Raw genomic sequence first — 16721 nt, forward strand, 5'->3', positions numbered from 1 at the left:
TAAAGCTGAACTACAAAACCAGGTTTTCCACCTTCTAATTGACACAACATTTCAACTTATGGGAAAGCAAAATGTTTTGGAGGGTTTGAGAAGGAGGGACAGAAGCAGTTAAAGTTTGTTTCTCAAAGCAGGTAAATTGGTAAAAGGAAGAATTTTTAAGGTCATAGCATTCTTGGAAATATTCTTAAAAATTCTGATCAATTATAAGTTATCAGGAAAACTTAGACTCTCTAGCTTATGTTCAAGTTCCACTGAACTTAACTAATTCCTATTGTTTCTTAAACACATTTGTGAATAAAGTATTTGGAGCTTCTTTTTAAAAATTTAATGCATTTTAATACTATATTTTAAATTTAGGCTAGATTCCTTTTTAATGTCGGTATTAAATACCACAATTGAAATAGAAAAAAAATTTTTGTGATGATCATGTGATTATTATTTGAACATTACTTAGTACCTTTTTCAAAGGAAATAAGGAACTATTTTTAACTGGGAGATTACTGAGAGAATTTTGGTCGACTAAATTATGGATAATTGGAATACTTTCATATTACCAAGACAGTATCACTTTTGAGGAAAATGATTTTGTGTTAGATGTAATGTCTAGAGGTTATGTCTGTAATTGTTTTGATAATAGCCCTTTTATTATTATATATTCCAACATTTCAACACTAAGGGCTTAATGATTTTTGTTTTGTTTTATTTTTGTTTTTTCCCGTCTCTTTTCCACTTGCTATAGCCCATCTAAGTCCAGATAGTTTTGTGGATATTGGGAATTGTCCATTGCGTAAATGTAGCAGGTGGGAGTGTCAGATTAGAGCCATGATTTCTATTATTGCCTTGAGTAGAGATAGAGAAAATGAAAAAGTATGCTTCTGTCTATACTTGCCTGCTGTGGATACCTTTTTATGTAAATGTTTATGCCTTTCCTTCATATCCCTTGCATTTCCTCTGTCATTTTTACTGGAGTGAAGGAAAGGGACAATGGGAATGTGAAAATTTGCCAGGCAAAACTCCATCTCTGGTTGAACCTAATTGTCTGCCTTTTCTTGGTCTACAACTGAATCACTGAATGTTAGTGAAGAAAGTCATGACTGCAGATTTCAGTGTGCTCAGCACTGTGTGGGAGTAATTTGTCTTTTAACACTGTTGCTCTCCAACCATACAAAATGTTTGTTTTATACCTTCATGTCTCTCAAATGTTTAACGCTCTCCCTCACCCTTGCCCCACCCCCAGCTGCTAACCCTCATTCATAGTGAAAAGGAAAGCACTCATTTTCCTACTATTGAATCTTATCTGTATTCACATTGTGCTAGAGGCAGAAACACATTTTGGAAGAAACATGTCTGCTCCTACCAAAAGTTAACCAGTGCCATTCCCATCCCTTTCCAGATTCTCAAAGACTTCGCTCCTTCTCCTGCATCATTATCATTGCCTTTTCTGCTGAAATTGTTCCTTTCTGCCTCAAACAGGCTCTTAATATTTCATTTCTTAAAAATTCTCTCTTAATTATCTCACATTCCTCTCCAGCTACTGCCCTATTTCTCTGCTCCTTTTATAATCAGAGTTCTCAAAATAATTGCTCACATGTATTATCTCCATTTTCTTATCATATTCCATTTTTATTTATCAACCAACCCCAATCTGCTTTTCAACCCCTTTACCCCCTGAAACTTTTTATCAAAGTCATTAGTGACCTCCATCCTGCCAAATTTAGAGGATATTTCTTAGTATCTTACTAGATTTTTTAACCCAGTTGCATTTAACGTAGTCTTGTAACTTCTTTCTTGAAACTCTTCCCTTTCCTGGTATCTATGACATTACTTTTGCCTGTTTACTCTTATTATCAATTCTGACTGGTTTTGTAGCAAACATTGTTCATGTTTCTTGTCTGCTATTGAATATTATAGTTTGCATACACTGTATCCCTGGGTGATTGTATTAGTTCCCCATAGTTTTTAGTATCTCCTCTATATTGCTGACTCTGATAGGTATATCAACAATCTGATTTTATACCCTGAGTTCCAGAACTCTGTGTCCAACTGCTATTTTGACACTTCTTTTGTTTATCTTTGGACCTCTTAAATTTAACACATCCAAACTAAAACTTAATTCAGCCTCCTACCCTTTCTGTTCTCTAATCTGTTCATGGTCCATTTATGGCTTAGTAAATTGTAATACTACCTGCCCATTTGCTAATTTTAATAACCTGTGAGTTATTCTTGATTCTTCCTTTCCCCTTATGTCCCACACCCAATTCATCAGCAAGTTCTGTTGGTTCTCTATCCAAAATATATCTTCTTTCCATCTCACTATATTTTTTGTCTCCCAATTGATCTTCCTGCTTCTACTCTTACTCCTTTGTAATTTATTCTCTGTGCAGCAGCTAGAATGAGTATTTTAAAATGCTAAATCTGATTATCTAACTTTGCCAGTTAGAACCCCTCAGAGGCTTCTAATTGCATTTAGAAATACAACTACAGAAGGAAAAAAAATCAAACTCCTTACCATGGACCTGTAAGAAGCTACATGGCCTGACCCTTGCCTACCTCTCTAGCCTCATCTAATTCCACTTTCTCAGTCCCTGATGATCATTACACTTTAGATGTACACATTTCCTTTCAATTCCTTTAATGTGCCAAATTCGCTTCTGCTTCTTTCTTTTTTTCTTTCTTTCTCTCTGTCCTTTTGTCTGTCCTTCTGTCTGTCTTTTTCTTTCTTTCCTTCCTTCCTTCCTCCCTCCCTCGCTCCCTCCTTCCCTCCCTCCCTCCCTCCCTGCCTCCCTCCTTCCTTCCTTTGTCTCTCTTTCTTTCTTTCTTCATCTGAGACTGTTCTCTGTATCTGGGAAGCTCTTTCCCCATTTTTCCACATGGCCAACTCATTTTTCCTTGGATCTCAGCTCAAAGCCAAAAACCATCTCAATTATAAAAGACCCACCTCAGAGGCCGGCCCGTGGCTCACTCGGTAGAGTGCGGTGCTGATAACACCAAGGCCACGGGTTCGGATCCTATATAGGGATGGCTGGTTCGCTCACTGGCTGAGCGTGGTGCTGACAACACCAAGCCAAGGGTTGAGATCCCCTTACCGGTCATCTTTTTAAAAAAAAAAAAAAAAAAAAAAGACCCACTTCAGGTAGAGTCCTCTTTCTTTCTACTCTTCCTAACATGTTACTCTCTTATATAACCCTGCTTATTTTCTGAAAAGCACTTATAAATTTTTACATTTTTTTCATTTTTGATTGATTTTTTTATAATTTCTTAGAATATGCTGTCATGAAAACAAGGATGTTGTCTATCTTGTCTCTGAGTAAGCATCTTTTTTCCCCAACAATAGTCACTTTCTACATATACAATAAGAATTATGAGACGTTTAGTTATCTTTAAGCTGGTGTAGGATAAGTAGGGTATATTTAGCTATATTTTTATTCTTTATATTACGTGAGGGTACTTCAAAAAGTTCATGGAAAGATTCATATTATCTTTTAACTCTATTTTTCCACAAACCTTTTGAAATACCCTTGTAGTTGCAGCCCTACTTCATTAATTCTGTGTGTTTCCAGTAGGCTCCCAAAGTTTGATGACACCTAGTAGATGCTGTGATTAGATATCCAGTCATTCATCATTTTGGATCTGTTGTTCGCCCTTGGCTGTCTAGACCACATAAGACTGAGTAGATAATTTTTCTTATCTTGTTCAAAAAAAATTTTAAGGTAACTTAACAGAAATACTTTTTTAAAGTCACATGGTTATATATGTAAATCAGTAGATCAGGATAAACAGAAATATGAATAGGAGAAAATAAAATAAAATGAAGCCACAAGTCAGGTGAATATACAAAAGGCATGACCTGAAGAAGAGTATATCTAGAGGGGGCCACAAAGTTGGCTTCAGGTTATGTCACTGGATTAGAAAGATGAATATACTCAAATTGGAATTTGAAATTAGCTGATAGGTCTTTTTTTTTCTTCTTCACCCTTTGTATTCTCAAATTTTACTTTAATTCTTGTGTCAGATCATTTAAATCATATTTTATGTATATAGCTCAGAATTTCATTAGACATTTTGATTCTTATACATTTTTTTTCTTGAGCATGTAACAAAAGACTGTGCTTTTTAAAATGTGGGTATAAAATTATATATTTAAAAATCAGAAAGATATGACTATAAGCTGAAACTGCATAGGTTAAAATGAAATCTTCATAATTTTATTAACAAAAAGTATTTCAAAGTAACTATAAAATATTTTCTTCTTTTCTTAGTAAGGCCTGTCAGATCTTTCTTTTAGTTATTTCTTAAACTAAGCCTGAAAATGTTTCGTTTAGTGCATTATTTGTAAATTTTTCCCATGTTAACAATCTTCTTATAATGAGAGAGTAGTAAATGAGGCAGTCTTTCCAGTGTTACAGTTTAATTTTTTCCTTTGGTTTTATTTTAACCTATGTAAAGAATATGATTAGAGAATGAGGTAACTTTAAATGTACTGATATCCCCGTCCAATCTAAAATTGAGTTTTGGGGGCTCACCTTGAGAAGCGAGTCACTTAAAGGATCCCTATGTTTCCAATTAAATAGACCACTCAGACCATGAGTATTTAGTTTTTAAAGATAATACATGATATGGTCTATGTGTGGATTCCTACTTATTTACAAATAATTGTGTCACTCAAATTACAAATTTATTCAGGCCTATGCAGAATCATTATAGTTAAGTTGAGAAAAATTGCTGGGGAAGTAAGAACTCTGTTGTACAGCATATCAAAGCAAACTTGTCAAAGCCCAAATATCTACATTACAGTTTTCTTAAATGGGGTTAGTGATTAGTCAGACTAGGTATAGGCCATTTATAGGTTAGAAAAAAGTGGAGATATTAAGTTGATGGCACTTTGGGGAAACTAAATAAGAAAACAGAGAAACTTGAAAGTCAGTGAAGGAGTGACCAATCCAAGAAGAAAAAATGCACAAGGATCACCAGGACAAGAAGCAAGTTGGGACTAGAAGACAGATTGATAGCAGGCAGATAAAGTACCGCTGAATTAGATATAAAAATAATTCAGAGCCCAGGACAGAAGACCCTGTGTATTGTAGAGGCAGGATGTGAAGTTAGAACCAAGTGGACCTAGAATTAAGCCATTAGGGAGAATAGCCTAGAGTCTTTCAGAAGAAAAGAATAGAGTTAGTCGTTTTAGGAAATGAGAGTACAGATTTCCGGTAGCAGTTCCAGATACCTTGTTCAGTTTTTTGTTGCTGTTTTTAAAATTCAAACCAAGATATTCTTTGTATTCGTTTTCAATTGGCTTATGTTAACGAAAACTAAGTCTCCAAGCATTTATCCACATTTATGAATTATATGGGTATGTTTTTAAAAGGATGTAATGTATATGTATCTTTACTTTAATATTTCAAGCTGCTAGCCAAACTGTTTGTTTAATATGGTATGTTTGGTTGGAATTTTTAATTTAATACTTTTCTTTCCTAGTTAAGTGGTGACTTATTTTCTTAGCCTCAATATTTTTTTTTTTAACATAAGGGGAAAAGCCACCATACAACCAGCTGTAAAAGTAGACAAATTCTTCTTTGAAAAGAACTGGAAACATTGAATAAGTAGTTATTAAGGTTATCATAACTAAATCTTGATTTTCCAAATTATAGAGCATCACCACATGCATCTAGAGCCTGCTATTTATTTGCTACATAAAATAAATGGAGGTGGTTCTAGGATGGAGACTTAAATCCTCATAAAACATTTGGCAGCTCAAGAGAGAGGGTTTGAAACTCCAATGAAATTGAGTTTTTGTGATTTTTCTTTTTTTTTTTAAGCAAAATTTTACCTATATGTATTCTTTCTATATAGATTTCTTTTGAAGTCTAAAATGACAAACTTATGGCTGTATACTAATGCTTTATTTTATATTGCTAAAAGCATTACTATTACTCAGACTGTAAATAAGGTATCTGTACATACCTAAGAAGGATGCACTGTGCCATTGAACATGACCATTTATTTGTCAATGAATACTATCGTAGTTGGTACTGGAGAATTTTCTTGAAAACTAATTATGAGGGACTGTGATGATACTTGAATTGTTTATTAAATCTTAGCTACCAATTGGCTAATTGAATAAAATTCTTTATTAACAGAGGCCATGATAACAAGAGATTGTAGTATCTCTGGCATGATTAATTCCTGAAATAATAAACCAAATTTTGCACCCTTATAATCTATGTATAAGAGGCTGAAACTTATTTAGTAGTTTATGTAATTTGTTGCTACTGTCACATGCTCCCACAACCAAATCTACAACTATTAACTTCTCTACCAATATTCTCTGCCCACACCCCCGCCTTTGTTTACAGTTGTGAAATTTTAATGCACCTATTCAAAACCAGTTCCTTCTCTTATCCACTGAAACTCCTCCCAAGGACATTGTTTCTGCAGTTGCCCACTTTTCATGCATCAACTTTTTCCCTTCCCCCAAATTAAGCATTCTCCATCAGAATGCAAATGTGTATTATCTCCCAAACTAAAACACACATCTCCTTTGACTCTGTTCCCCTACCAAAAATCATCCAATTTTTCTGTTCCCTACTTAGAGCAAGACTTCTGCAAAGAGCATACAGTCACGTGCCACATAATGATGTTTCATTCAGTGACAAACTGAATGTACAATGGTTGTCCCACAAGATTGTAATGGCTATACTATATAGCCTAGGTGTGTAGTAGGCTGTACCGTATAAGTTTCTGTAAGTGCACTCTGTGATGTTCACACAATGAACAGAATCGTGTAATGATGCATTTCTCAGAGCCTGTCCCCATGGTTAAGCGATACATGGCTGTATATGCTTTGTGTCTTTATTTTATTACCTACCCTTTCTCTTGAACCATCCACAGTCAGGTTTTGACCTGTTTATTTCACTGAAACAGGTCATTATTAACTTCCATGGTGCAAAATTCAGTGGTTGGATCTCAGTCAGCGTCCTTTTCAGTATGTCATCAGCACTTGACACTGCTTATTCCATCCTTTGTGACACACTTTCATCACTTATCCTACAGAACTCTGTTCACTCAGTTCTCTCACTCCTGTCTGGCTTTTCCTTCTTACTCTTTTTAGAGGTCCTCCTCCTTTTAAACATTGGAGTGCCCCAGAGTTCAGTTCTTAGACCTCTTCTCTGTCATCACTTATTCTCAAGGGGGCTTAACAGAACATCACCAGTGTCATCCTATATCTCCTCTGAATCCTAGATTCTTATATTCAGTCCCTACTTAATTTCTCCACTTGGATGTCTATTAGTTCTTTTATTCCCCCCAATATTGCTTGTTCCTCTTTCATTCTTCCCAGTTGCAATAAATAGCAACTCTATTTTTCCTGTAACTTAGACCAAAAACTTTGGGATCCCTCTATATCCAAACTCTCAGCAAATTTTGCTGTCTTTAAAATACATCTCACATCCCGATACACTACCTCCTGAGCATTTGCACTTGCTCTTCCATCCACCTGGAACGTTCTTCCTCTGGATATCCATGTGGTTTATGCCTTCATGTCCTTGAGGTCTTTTTTCAAATGGCACCTTACAAGAAGCTTTCCCTAATGACCATATGGAAAACAACAGCCCCTCCCTTACTGTCTCTATACCCCTTACCTTACCCTACCAGTTTAATTCATAGCCATTATCCCCACATGACACATACAAACGCGTATATATGCTATGTATGTGTGTTCACGTTTGTTTTTCCCTCAGAACACAAACTCCATAGGAGTAGGGAACATTTTGTTTAATATTTTATTTATCCCGGAGCCGAAAACAATGCCTCATAGATAGTAGGCACTGAATAAAATATCTCTTTACAGAATTTTCAGTTATTTTTCTACTTTTTATCTGTGACCACTTCTTCAATAAAGGTTAAGAAATTATTAATGGTTGTGTAAATCTTTTTGAACTCAAAAAAAAAGAAAAAGTAAATAATAGTTCTAACATAAAAAGAAACATTTAGCTGAAGAATATGTAACTTTTACTTTTTAAAGAGCTCTTTTCTAGTAAATTCCTAGAGAATTTAGGAATTTTCATTATTTAATTTAATTATTGATTGAAATTAGTGAAAAAACTTAAATTTTTGTCTGTAGATTAGATGATTTAACTGGTATTTTTCGATTTTTGGTTTTTTCCTAGTATTTGTTTGAGATAAAATTAGTGAGGATAGAAATGTTCATTTAAAAATCTTTTGCTTATGGAGTTCTTTATTTCCATTCTGTTTAATTACCTAAATATTCTTAGATAAATATGTCTCTAATTCATCATAGTAAAAGAGAAGTAGTTGGGTGTTTGTATATAGTTTGTCTCATAATTTAATGACCAGTAATTTCTTTTTTATCAGTAATTTGTTTTCAGTATTCTTTTGTGAGACATGTTTTATTTATATCCTTTGTCTCTTAATGTATAATCAAATTCTTATTGTTTTTATGTTATTACTATCTTTTCAACTTTCTTTCCTATTTGTGTCAGAATTTTTAAGGGGGCCTGAGATAGCTTTGCTCCGTAAGCGCCTGCAGCAACTGAGGCTTAAGAAGGCCGAGCAGCAGAGGCAGCAAGAGCTAGCTGCACAAACCCAACAACAGCCTTCCACTTCTGATCAGTCTTCTCATGAGGGCTCTTCACAGGACCCTCATGCTTCAGGTCATTAATGTCAAGTGTCCTTAAGCAGCTGGTAGAGTTGTTTTTTAATACTGCTAGTGTGTAATAAGATGCTTCCCTTTTCCCATTCAAAAAGAGAGCTAATGCGCTTGCAGCTTATCCCCTCCCTTCCTTGCACGTGGTGGTATTCAACATCACGTGCTAGAGAGACATATTGGCTGCAGCATTTGCCTGAAATATAAACATAAAATAACCCATTATTTTATTTCTAATTATATTTGGAGAGAGGCAAATATTTGTTACTTTAATAGCTGATGAACTACTTTCTAATAATTATCTAGTGATGTAGAGTCTGTGTTGATATTTTGGTTGAAATTTTCTATATGCCAAAATAAATTTATGTTTATGGCTTCTAGCTCTTTTTTTTGCTTTGAAAGTCAACTTATATTTCCATATAAGCCGAGTAATGCTAGATTTTAAAATTATAGTATTGTTTGGCCATACTAGCATGCTGACTCAGTCATTCCCTTTTATTATTATTTCAATTGTTCCAGTATTTGCTGAGTTATTCCTTCTATACATAATCAACTTTCTAATATGTAGGGCAGCAAAAGTACTTCAGTCTCATGTTCCTGTTCTTATGCTATAAAATTATGATAAAACAGTAATAATTTGTGCCACTGTCTTTTTCATTGAGTATTTTAATGGCCCAGTTATTTTAATGACCAGAAAGCTCATAATGCTCAATATTAATTTGTTGAAAGAATTAATTATATACAGCACAAAATAATTTGTCAGTTAGTTCTTTCAAGATGGATAATAGGTACCTTAAATCCTATGGTATAGGTATTATAGTAGGTGCTATAAATCTTTATTTAAAAATGAGAATGTCTCAGTTCTCATACTAATGAGTTTATAATACTTGGCTTGATATACTTTGTTCTGCCACCCTAAAGAGTAGTGAGTGTGGTTGTTAATTACTTGGAATTAATTTGTATATTGGTAAAACTGCACTACCTTCACTTTATAAATATCTGTTCCAGTAAGTGCTAGGGTAATGAAAGCACATTGTATAATACTGTGATAAAATAAAATAAGTTAAAACCATTGTAATAAAGATATGATATTTGGGACAAAACATAGACTTGATTTTAATTCAGTGTTACTAATAGAGGGAATATCAGGCAGACAAAGATGTCTCTCTTTTTTCTCTAAGGAAATTTTTTCCTATACTGAAAATTAACAAGAAAGTTTGATCAGATTACAATGATGACATTTAATTATAAAACGTTTTGCTGTGATTTTGTGCTGTATATAAAACCTAAGCAAAGTATTTTGAACGTAACAAAAAAAAAATCATGAAACATAAAAACTAGTAAAAAGGAAAATAATTTGTCCCTACACATACAAATATTTTTAAAATACCGAAATTTCATAGGTAAAAACCAAGTATTAAAAAGTAAATTTGAGTATAAAGCAAAACTGTCTATATTAGCAGGAAATAAGTGTGCAGTTTGGATGTTAGAAAAATATTTTAAGACTCACTAGCCTTTCATATCTAGTTCACCAATTTGAGTTGAAGCAGGTTCTTTTTAGAATCAGAAAGGTTTAGGGGGATTATATGAGAGTACTTCAGAAAGTTCATGGAAAATTAGAAATAAAACTCAAACAACTCAACAGCAGAAAAACAAATAACCCAATTAAAAAATGAGAAAGGACCTGAACAGACATTTCTCAAAAGAAGACATACAAATGGCCAAAAAGCACATGAAAAAATGCTCAAAAGTACTGATCGTCAGGAAAATGCAAATTAAAACCACAATGAGATATCATCTTACCCCAGTTAGAGTGGCTATTATCAAGACAGAAAATAACAAAAGCTCGCAAGGATTCAGAGGTAAGGGAACTCTCTTACATTGTTGGTGGTAGTGTAAATTGGGACAGCCATGTGGAAAACAGTATGGAGGTTCCTCAGAGAACTAAAAATAAATGTACCTTACAACCCAGCTATCTCACTACTAGGGATATACCCAAAGGAAATGAAATCAATATATCAAAAAGACATCTGCATTCCCATGTTCATCGCAATGCTATTCACAATGGCCAAAAGATGGAATCAACCTAAATGCCCATCAATGGATGAGTGGATTAATAAACTGTGGTATATACACACAATGGAATACCATTCAGCTGTAAAAAGAAATGATATCCTATTATTTACAGCAACATGGATGGAACTGAAAATCATCATGTTAAGTGAAGTAAGTCAGGCATAGAAAGAAAAATACCATGTGATCTCACTCATTGTGAAATCTGAAAAAAAAAGTGGTTCTCATAGAAGTAGAGAGTAGAATAATGGTTACCAGAGGCCAGGAAGGGAAGGAGAGTGGGCTGTGAGGAGAAGTGGTGGACTAACAAGTACAAAACTGTTATCTACCCTAAGTGAATCATTGTTCACTATATGCATGTACTGAAACAGCACACTGTACCCCACAAATATGTACAAGTAAATGTTAAAAATAGAAATAAAAGATAATACTAGTCTTTCTTTCCATGATCTTTTTAAGGTACTTTTTTATGGGCTCTGTGAAATAAGATGCTGTCTTCCCAACTCTGTGTCATTCTTATTAAATAGTATCTAGTTTGGTAACCAGTTTATTTGTGATCATCTATAAAAAGGTAAAGTTGAGTAGACACCTTCCGAGTTTTGAAGTTGAGAAACATGTTATCTTTTCTTTGTTATCAGACAACATTCTTGGGTCCCCAACGCTATCCACATGGACCAATATTAGAAGCCCTTAGTGCTGTCACTCAATGTATGTTGCTCCCTTTACCTACAAGGTGAAGTACTTCATCTATATCATGTGTTTTTAACACAGCATTCATATGAGGCCCTAATAAATCTAGTATGTAACATGCCATGGATTCATTTGCTAGTGCTACTTTTATTCTGTTCTCACATGTCACAGGAACACTATTTGGTAATTACAAGTATTAGGAACAGTTAATAATGTGTTGTGAATTAGTTATAAGGGACAACTAATCTATATATTTTGTTCATTGAGTAAATTTTGGATGTGAGGAAAAATGAGTTGTTCTAATACAAAATTCTTCATTTCAGAACAGATTATAAAAATACAGAATAGAAATTAAATTTATGAAATTCAGGGGGATAAGTTTTAATTGAATAACAGTAAAACTTTATCTTATACTTAATGATTAAATACAATTTCGTGTATGTGTATTAGGGACATTGATTCTTTTATGATAGACATTACTATTATCTACTGGTACAGAAAGCACCAAAATTAGTATTCTAGGTTTTAATTTGTTAATAATAGAAGGATGTGCATTTCTTATATATAAAATTTTTTTCCATTATACCTTGCTATCTTTAGAATCTAAAATCAATAAGTGATGATACTGCCAATAAATTATATTTCTATTGTCTTCTCACCTATTTAAGTTTTTTAGGTGTAAGGTATCCAAAGGAGACATTACTGTGATTTGAAACTGAAATTTTAATAAGTGTAGGAAGAATTTCTGAATTATTACATTGTCTGGCAAACGTTTTATTGTCTCTTCAAACTATAGGACTCAATGAGAATCTTTTGTGAAAGGCTAAGTGTAAGATGAATCAACAATACCTAATTTCTGTAGGAAAGTGAGATCAAACCATCAAACAAACCACTTTGTACAAATAATAATCTATATTTTTAGTGAGATCAAATGGAAGGAGCCTGATGGTATTTAATGATAATCCCAGATGTGATATTATCTGTTGCCAGTGTTTCTTGGTAATTGAAGACTAAAACATCATTCCAAGGCACCAGATGATATCACCTTCAGGTTCAAGTTATTAAAATGAGCTATATGAAATGGATGTTAGGAGATGTTTAAACAGTGATTTTCCTTTTTATTTTCCTTTTTATTCCCCCCCCAGCTGTGCACTCTTTCATCAGAGTCTTATGTGTAAAATATGTAAAAATAGCACTGTCGTAATTTAAATATGAAGGGAGATACCTGCTTGCTCCTCTTGCTACCACCAAGGCTCCTCTGCTCCCCAAAGCCCAGTTTGAAAAACCACTGCTCTAAAAGAATTTTTGATCCCTGTAAATGATAATTCTTCAGAACTAATTTTTTAAAATACAGTTTTTCAGCATCAGAATACAGCATTTTAAAATATTTTTACTTTAGTTTTTAAAAAGTACCTTTTTTCTAGACTGTTTAGAAATACACCCTAATTCATTTAGGAAATACATCATAATTCATTTCTAGACTTATAGGAAATATACCATAACTCATAGTAAGTGAAATCTTTTAGTCATTTTTTTTTTTTTTTTAATTCATGAAGAGATAATTTGCCTTCATCACATCAGTGCCTGGGTATTAGACTGGCTGAATTCTTGTCCCTGGCCCCATGAGCAGATGACCTTGGGCAGGTCATTTGGCTGCTTTAATGCCTCAGTTTCCCAGTTATTGATTTATTTAGATAGTGTGACCTGCCATAATTTACAGAGATGGCATAAGGATGGTTTAGACAATGCTACATATATAAAGTTTTTATACTCCTAAGGAGAGTAGTACACATAATAATGTACTATATTAATTATAGTATCTTTTGTTTACTACTTCAAAATGTCTTCATATCAAGGCCACTTAAGGTTGATAGCATTCAGGGTTTTGAATGAGCTGTATGTATGTTTATCACATGAATGCCCTAAACAGCTATGGCAGAGGCATTCAGCATATGGCTGATTTTTAAGCCCAACTCTTTTTTTCCATTTCAGGTCCCCTGAAGTCATGGGTTGCTGGCTCCTGCTCAGAGTGACAGCACCCTGTGGAGTCTGCTGGTACTGGCCCAACCACCACAGAACCCCACTGGAGCATGGAGCCAGCCTAGAGAGGGTCAGGTAGGAACTGTTTTTTCACTTTATGGCACGGTTTTGCCAATTGGAAAAAAAAAAAAAGTAACTTTTATACCCCGAAAACGTTTAAAACATTGGTGATTATTTTTGAAAAAGGGCTTTTCAAAACTGAGCCATATTGGAAAAAATCAGCACTTACCCGATCCTGTGCAAGCAGGCTCTATACAACATCAGAGTCCCCCACAGTGTCCATAATGACAGTCACATATTAGCACTTCTCAAACCCATGTTTTTAGTGTTTGTAAGTAGTTCATAAATCAGATGTGATATTGGCCTAGTTCTGCAGGCATTCTTTAACTACCATGAATGACAGAGTCCTAAGCAAAACAATGATGAGTCTTTTAGAACTTTAAACATGGTAATATGTTCCATATTTTTCAGAACAGCTATGTATCATTTTTTTATTCAATACCATATCTGAAAAATAGGCAAGTAGTAATAACAACTGTTTCTAATGTGCTAAGTAGTTTACACCTCAGTAAATCTTCACAAGAATACTAGGTGGTAGATATTATGATTATTCCTATTTTACAGACGGAGCAATTGAAACTTAGATAAGTTAAATAACTTGCCCAGGGTTACAATATTACTAAGTAGAAAAGCCACATTTGAACCCAAGAAATCTGGCTGAAGAATAGTTGTTATGTACCTATTAGGCTATAATTATCTATCTCTTTTTCTACAATTGAGAAAATTCTGGTGTCAGGGGGCTAAAGAATTTTCTCAAGACCAAAATGATGATTTTTCAGAAATTTATAGTAATCGATGATGAGATACATTGAGCTTAGTACTGAATGAGCTTTTCCTTAAAGTTTAATTCTACCTTAAAAATAATATTTTAATTCTAAACACTTCATGTAAGATGACCAATCATATTACATTTTATAATGAATTATCATTGGGCCATGTATTCAGATTTTTATTTTGTGATGGTGCTTTCTAGAAGATATTTCACAGGGAAACGGAGGAGAGTATGCAAACAACCGAAGTAATCAACTTGGACTAACAATTACATTTTTTTTATACTAGCTATTCTGATGTTATTGTATTAATATTTGGAAATATTTCTGTAAAATACGAGTTATGGTATTGTATTTATGAATACCTAGTGGTAAAAAAAAGTCACTTAAAATGTTTATGTAATATGAAAATAATCCTATCAAAAATGGCATGGTCCCAGATTATCAATATAATGGAAGCAATGACTGAGAAGGATTTCTTATTAAGATTAATCTTCAAGATGAGAGGAAAAACAAATTCCCCAGAAAATACACAATATCTGTGACAGAATGTAAAACCAAAAAGGAAACCCTTTTATTTTAATACTATCTTTCCGTTTTAACATAAGCTTTAATATTTTGAATCCTTTAAGAGTTTAAAATAGTTTGTTGGAGATGACAGCATTCTAGGTCCTTCATCAGTGTGGTTTTTCAATGACTTACTCCTTCCTAAATTTTATTAAAAAATTAAATAAGATACATTTTATTTCAGTAAGATTTGTACGTTCCATAATATTTATGAAAAAATTGTTCAAAAAGGAGATTTCTTGGAGAGCTTATAGTTGTCTTAGGGCTCTTAATTATTAAATGAGATCACAGTGAAATCTATAACAAATTCAAAGGAATGAAAAATATTTCGTAAGAAACTTTGTAGGAGGTTTTTCCAATATTTATTTCACTGAGTCATATTATTATTATGCTTTTCCTTACTTTAAAGAATATAATTTTATTTCTAAAGACTAAGTTATCTGTTCTTGAAAAACAGCATAGGTGATAATGTTGAATCTAACTCTGAAATGGATAAGTGAGAAGTCCTAAAAAGGAAAGTAAAGATTAGGGAACTGATTGAAATACTATTGTTCCCACTTTCTTTTTCTGTATGTAGTAAAGATTTGTTTACCTGAATGTTTTTATGAAGAGGTGATAAGTAAAGACAGGTAAAAGCTGTTATTCAAATAATGGTTATGCTTTATCAAAATCTAGTAAGACAAAAATCTATGAGCAAACTGGTGCTTTTAGAAAATGGAAGATTTAAAGTCGATACAAGTGGTACCAGTAGCAGGATTCAGACTTTTAAATGTGCAAATGTAAACAACCAAATGATGTAAAATTGGTGTGAATTCAGGATATACTGGCAAACTTCTCATAACTATCCCATTAAGGATAATCTTCACTTAAAATACCTACTTTTGGGGAAATGAAATGCCTTTATGAGCAGAAACTGGTGATAGGCCAAAAGTGTTTTATTAATATTTGCCAAGAACTAGAGCATAGGATATTAGAAATTAGGAATTATTGTTACATTTGGAGGAGAGCTATGCTTATTACCTACATTTTTCGTTTTACTTTAGAGCCCCACTGGGACACTGGAACCCAAGCTAGGAATGGGAAGAAGATACTTCTTTCTGTTCCTTAGTTCCTTGCTTAGGTTACTAGATCTCTAGGCTGGTAAAGAAAAAAGGAGAAGCTTAGCCCTAAAACTATTGCTAATTATTGTCAGAAACTGGTTTAGAATTAAAACTTCACAACTTACCAGATGAGTGCTCTTTCCATTTTATCATGCTGCCTTCTTCTATACCAGTGTTTTCCAAACAGTAGAACCCGTTTATAAAATAAATTCTTACATAGAAACTCAGTATATCAAAAAGATGAAAACAAAGCTGTCCTATTTGAAGCCAAGGTAGATAGTGTAAAGCCCAGACCAATAAGCCTTCTCCTTGCCTCTTTTCCTTTCCCCACCACATACCTCTAAAGAAACCCAAGCCTTCACAGAGTATAGTTTTAATATGCACAGTATACCATAGAATTTTAAAGTTATGTATGTTTCTGTGATGGTAATTATTGCTATATTGAATCTTTTTCTTATCAGCCATTTTCTTTGTCTAACATCTTGACTTGAGCTCCTTGTTCATGGTACAGCAAACATCTTGCAAAGTGTAGTGAGCATCTCATTTCACACTTTGAATCCTCCAAGGGAGGATGAAAGCCATCTTAAGGAACTGGAGAGGGAGTTTGAGAAGGGCAAGGAATTTTCTCTTCAGTGAAGGAGATACCCCACTTTTAATTTATCTACCTTGCACTTTGTGCCTGTGCTAAATGAATTTGATAAAAGATATATGCATGGAAGTAGAAGCCTATTTCCTTAACTCATTCTCAAAGTTGCTAAA

At 33.7% G+C, this 16721-nt stretch overlaps 1 protein-coding gene across 6 annotated transcripts in view; it reads left to right on the plus strand.

The window, feature by feature from the left end:
- DCAF6 (DDB1 and CUL4 associated factor 6) overlaps nt 1-16721 on the plus strand; it is a 121059-nt gene that overhangs the window by 50479 nt on the left and 53859 nt on the right. For 2 of the 6 annotated variants that reach the window (XM_063104689.1, XM_063104690.1), the window contains exon 11: nt 8499-8669. The exons of the other annotated variants lie outside the window; for them this stretch is intronic. In XM_063104689.1, coding sequence (XP_062960759.1) covers nt 8499-8669 — 171 coding nt within the window. The remainder of the gene's footprint in view (nt 1-8498; nt 8670-16721) is intronic. 6 annotated transcript variants of the gene reach the window in all.

The sequence above is a fragment of the Cynocephalus volans genome, chromosome 8 (assembly GCF_027409185.1).
Source record: "Cynocephalus volans isolate mCynVol1 chromosome 8, mCynVol1.pri, whole genome shotgun sequence".
NCBI lineage: Eukaryota > Metazoa > Chordata > Mammalia > Dermoptera > Cynocephalidae > Cynocephalus > Cynocephalus volans.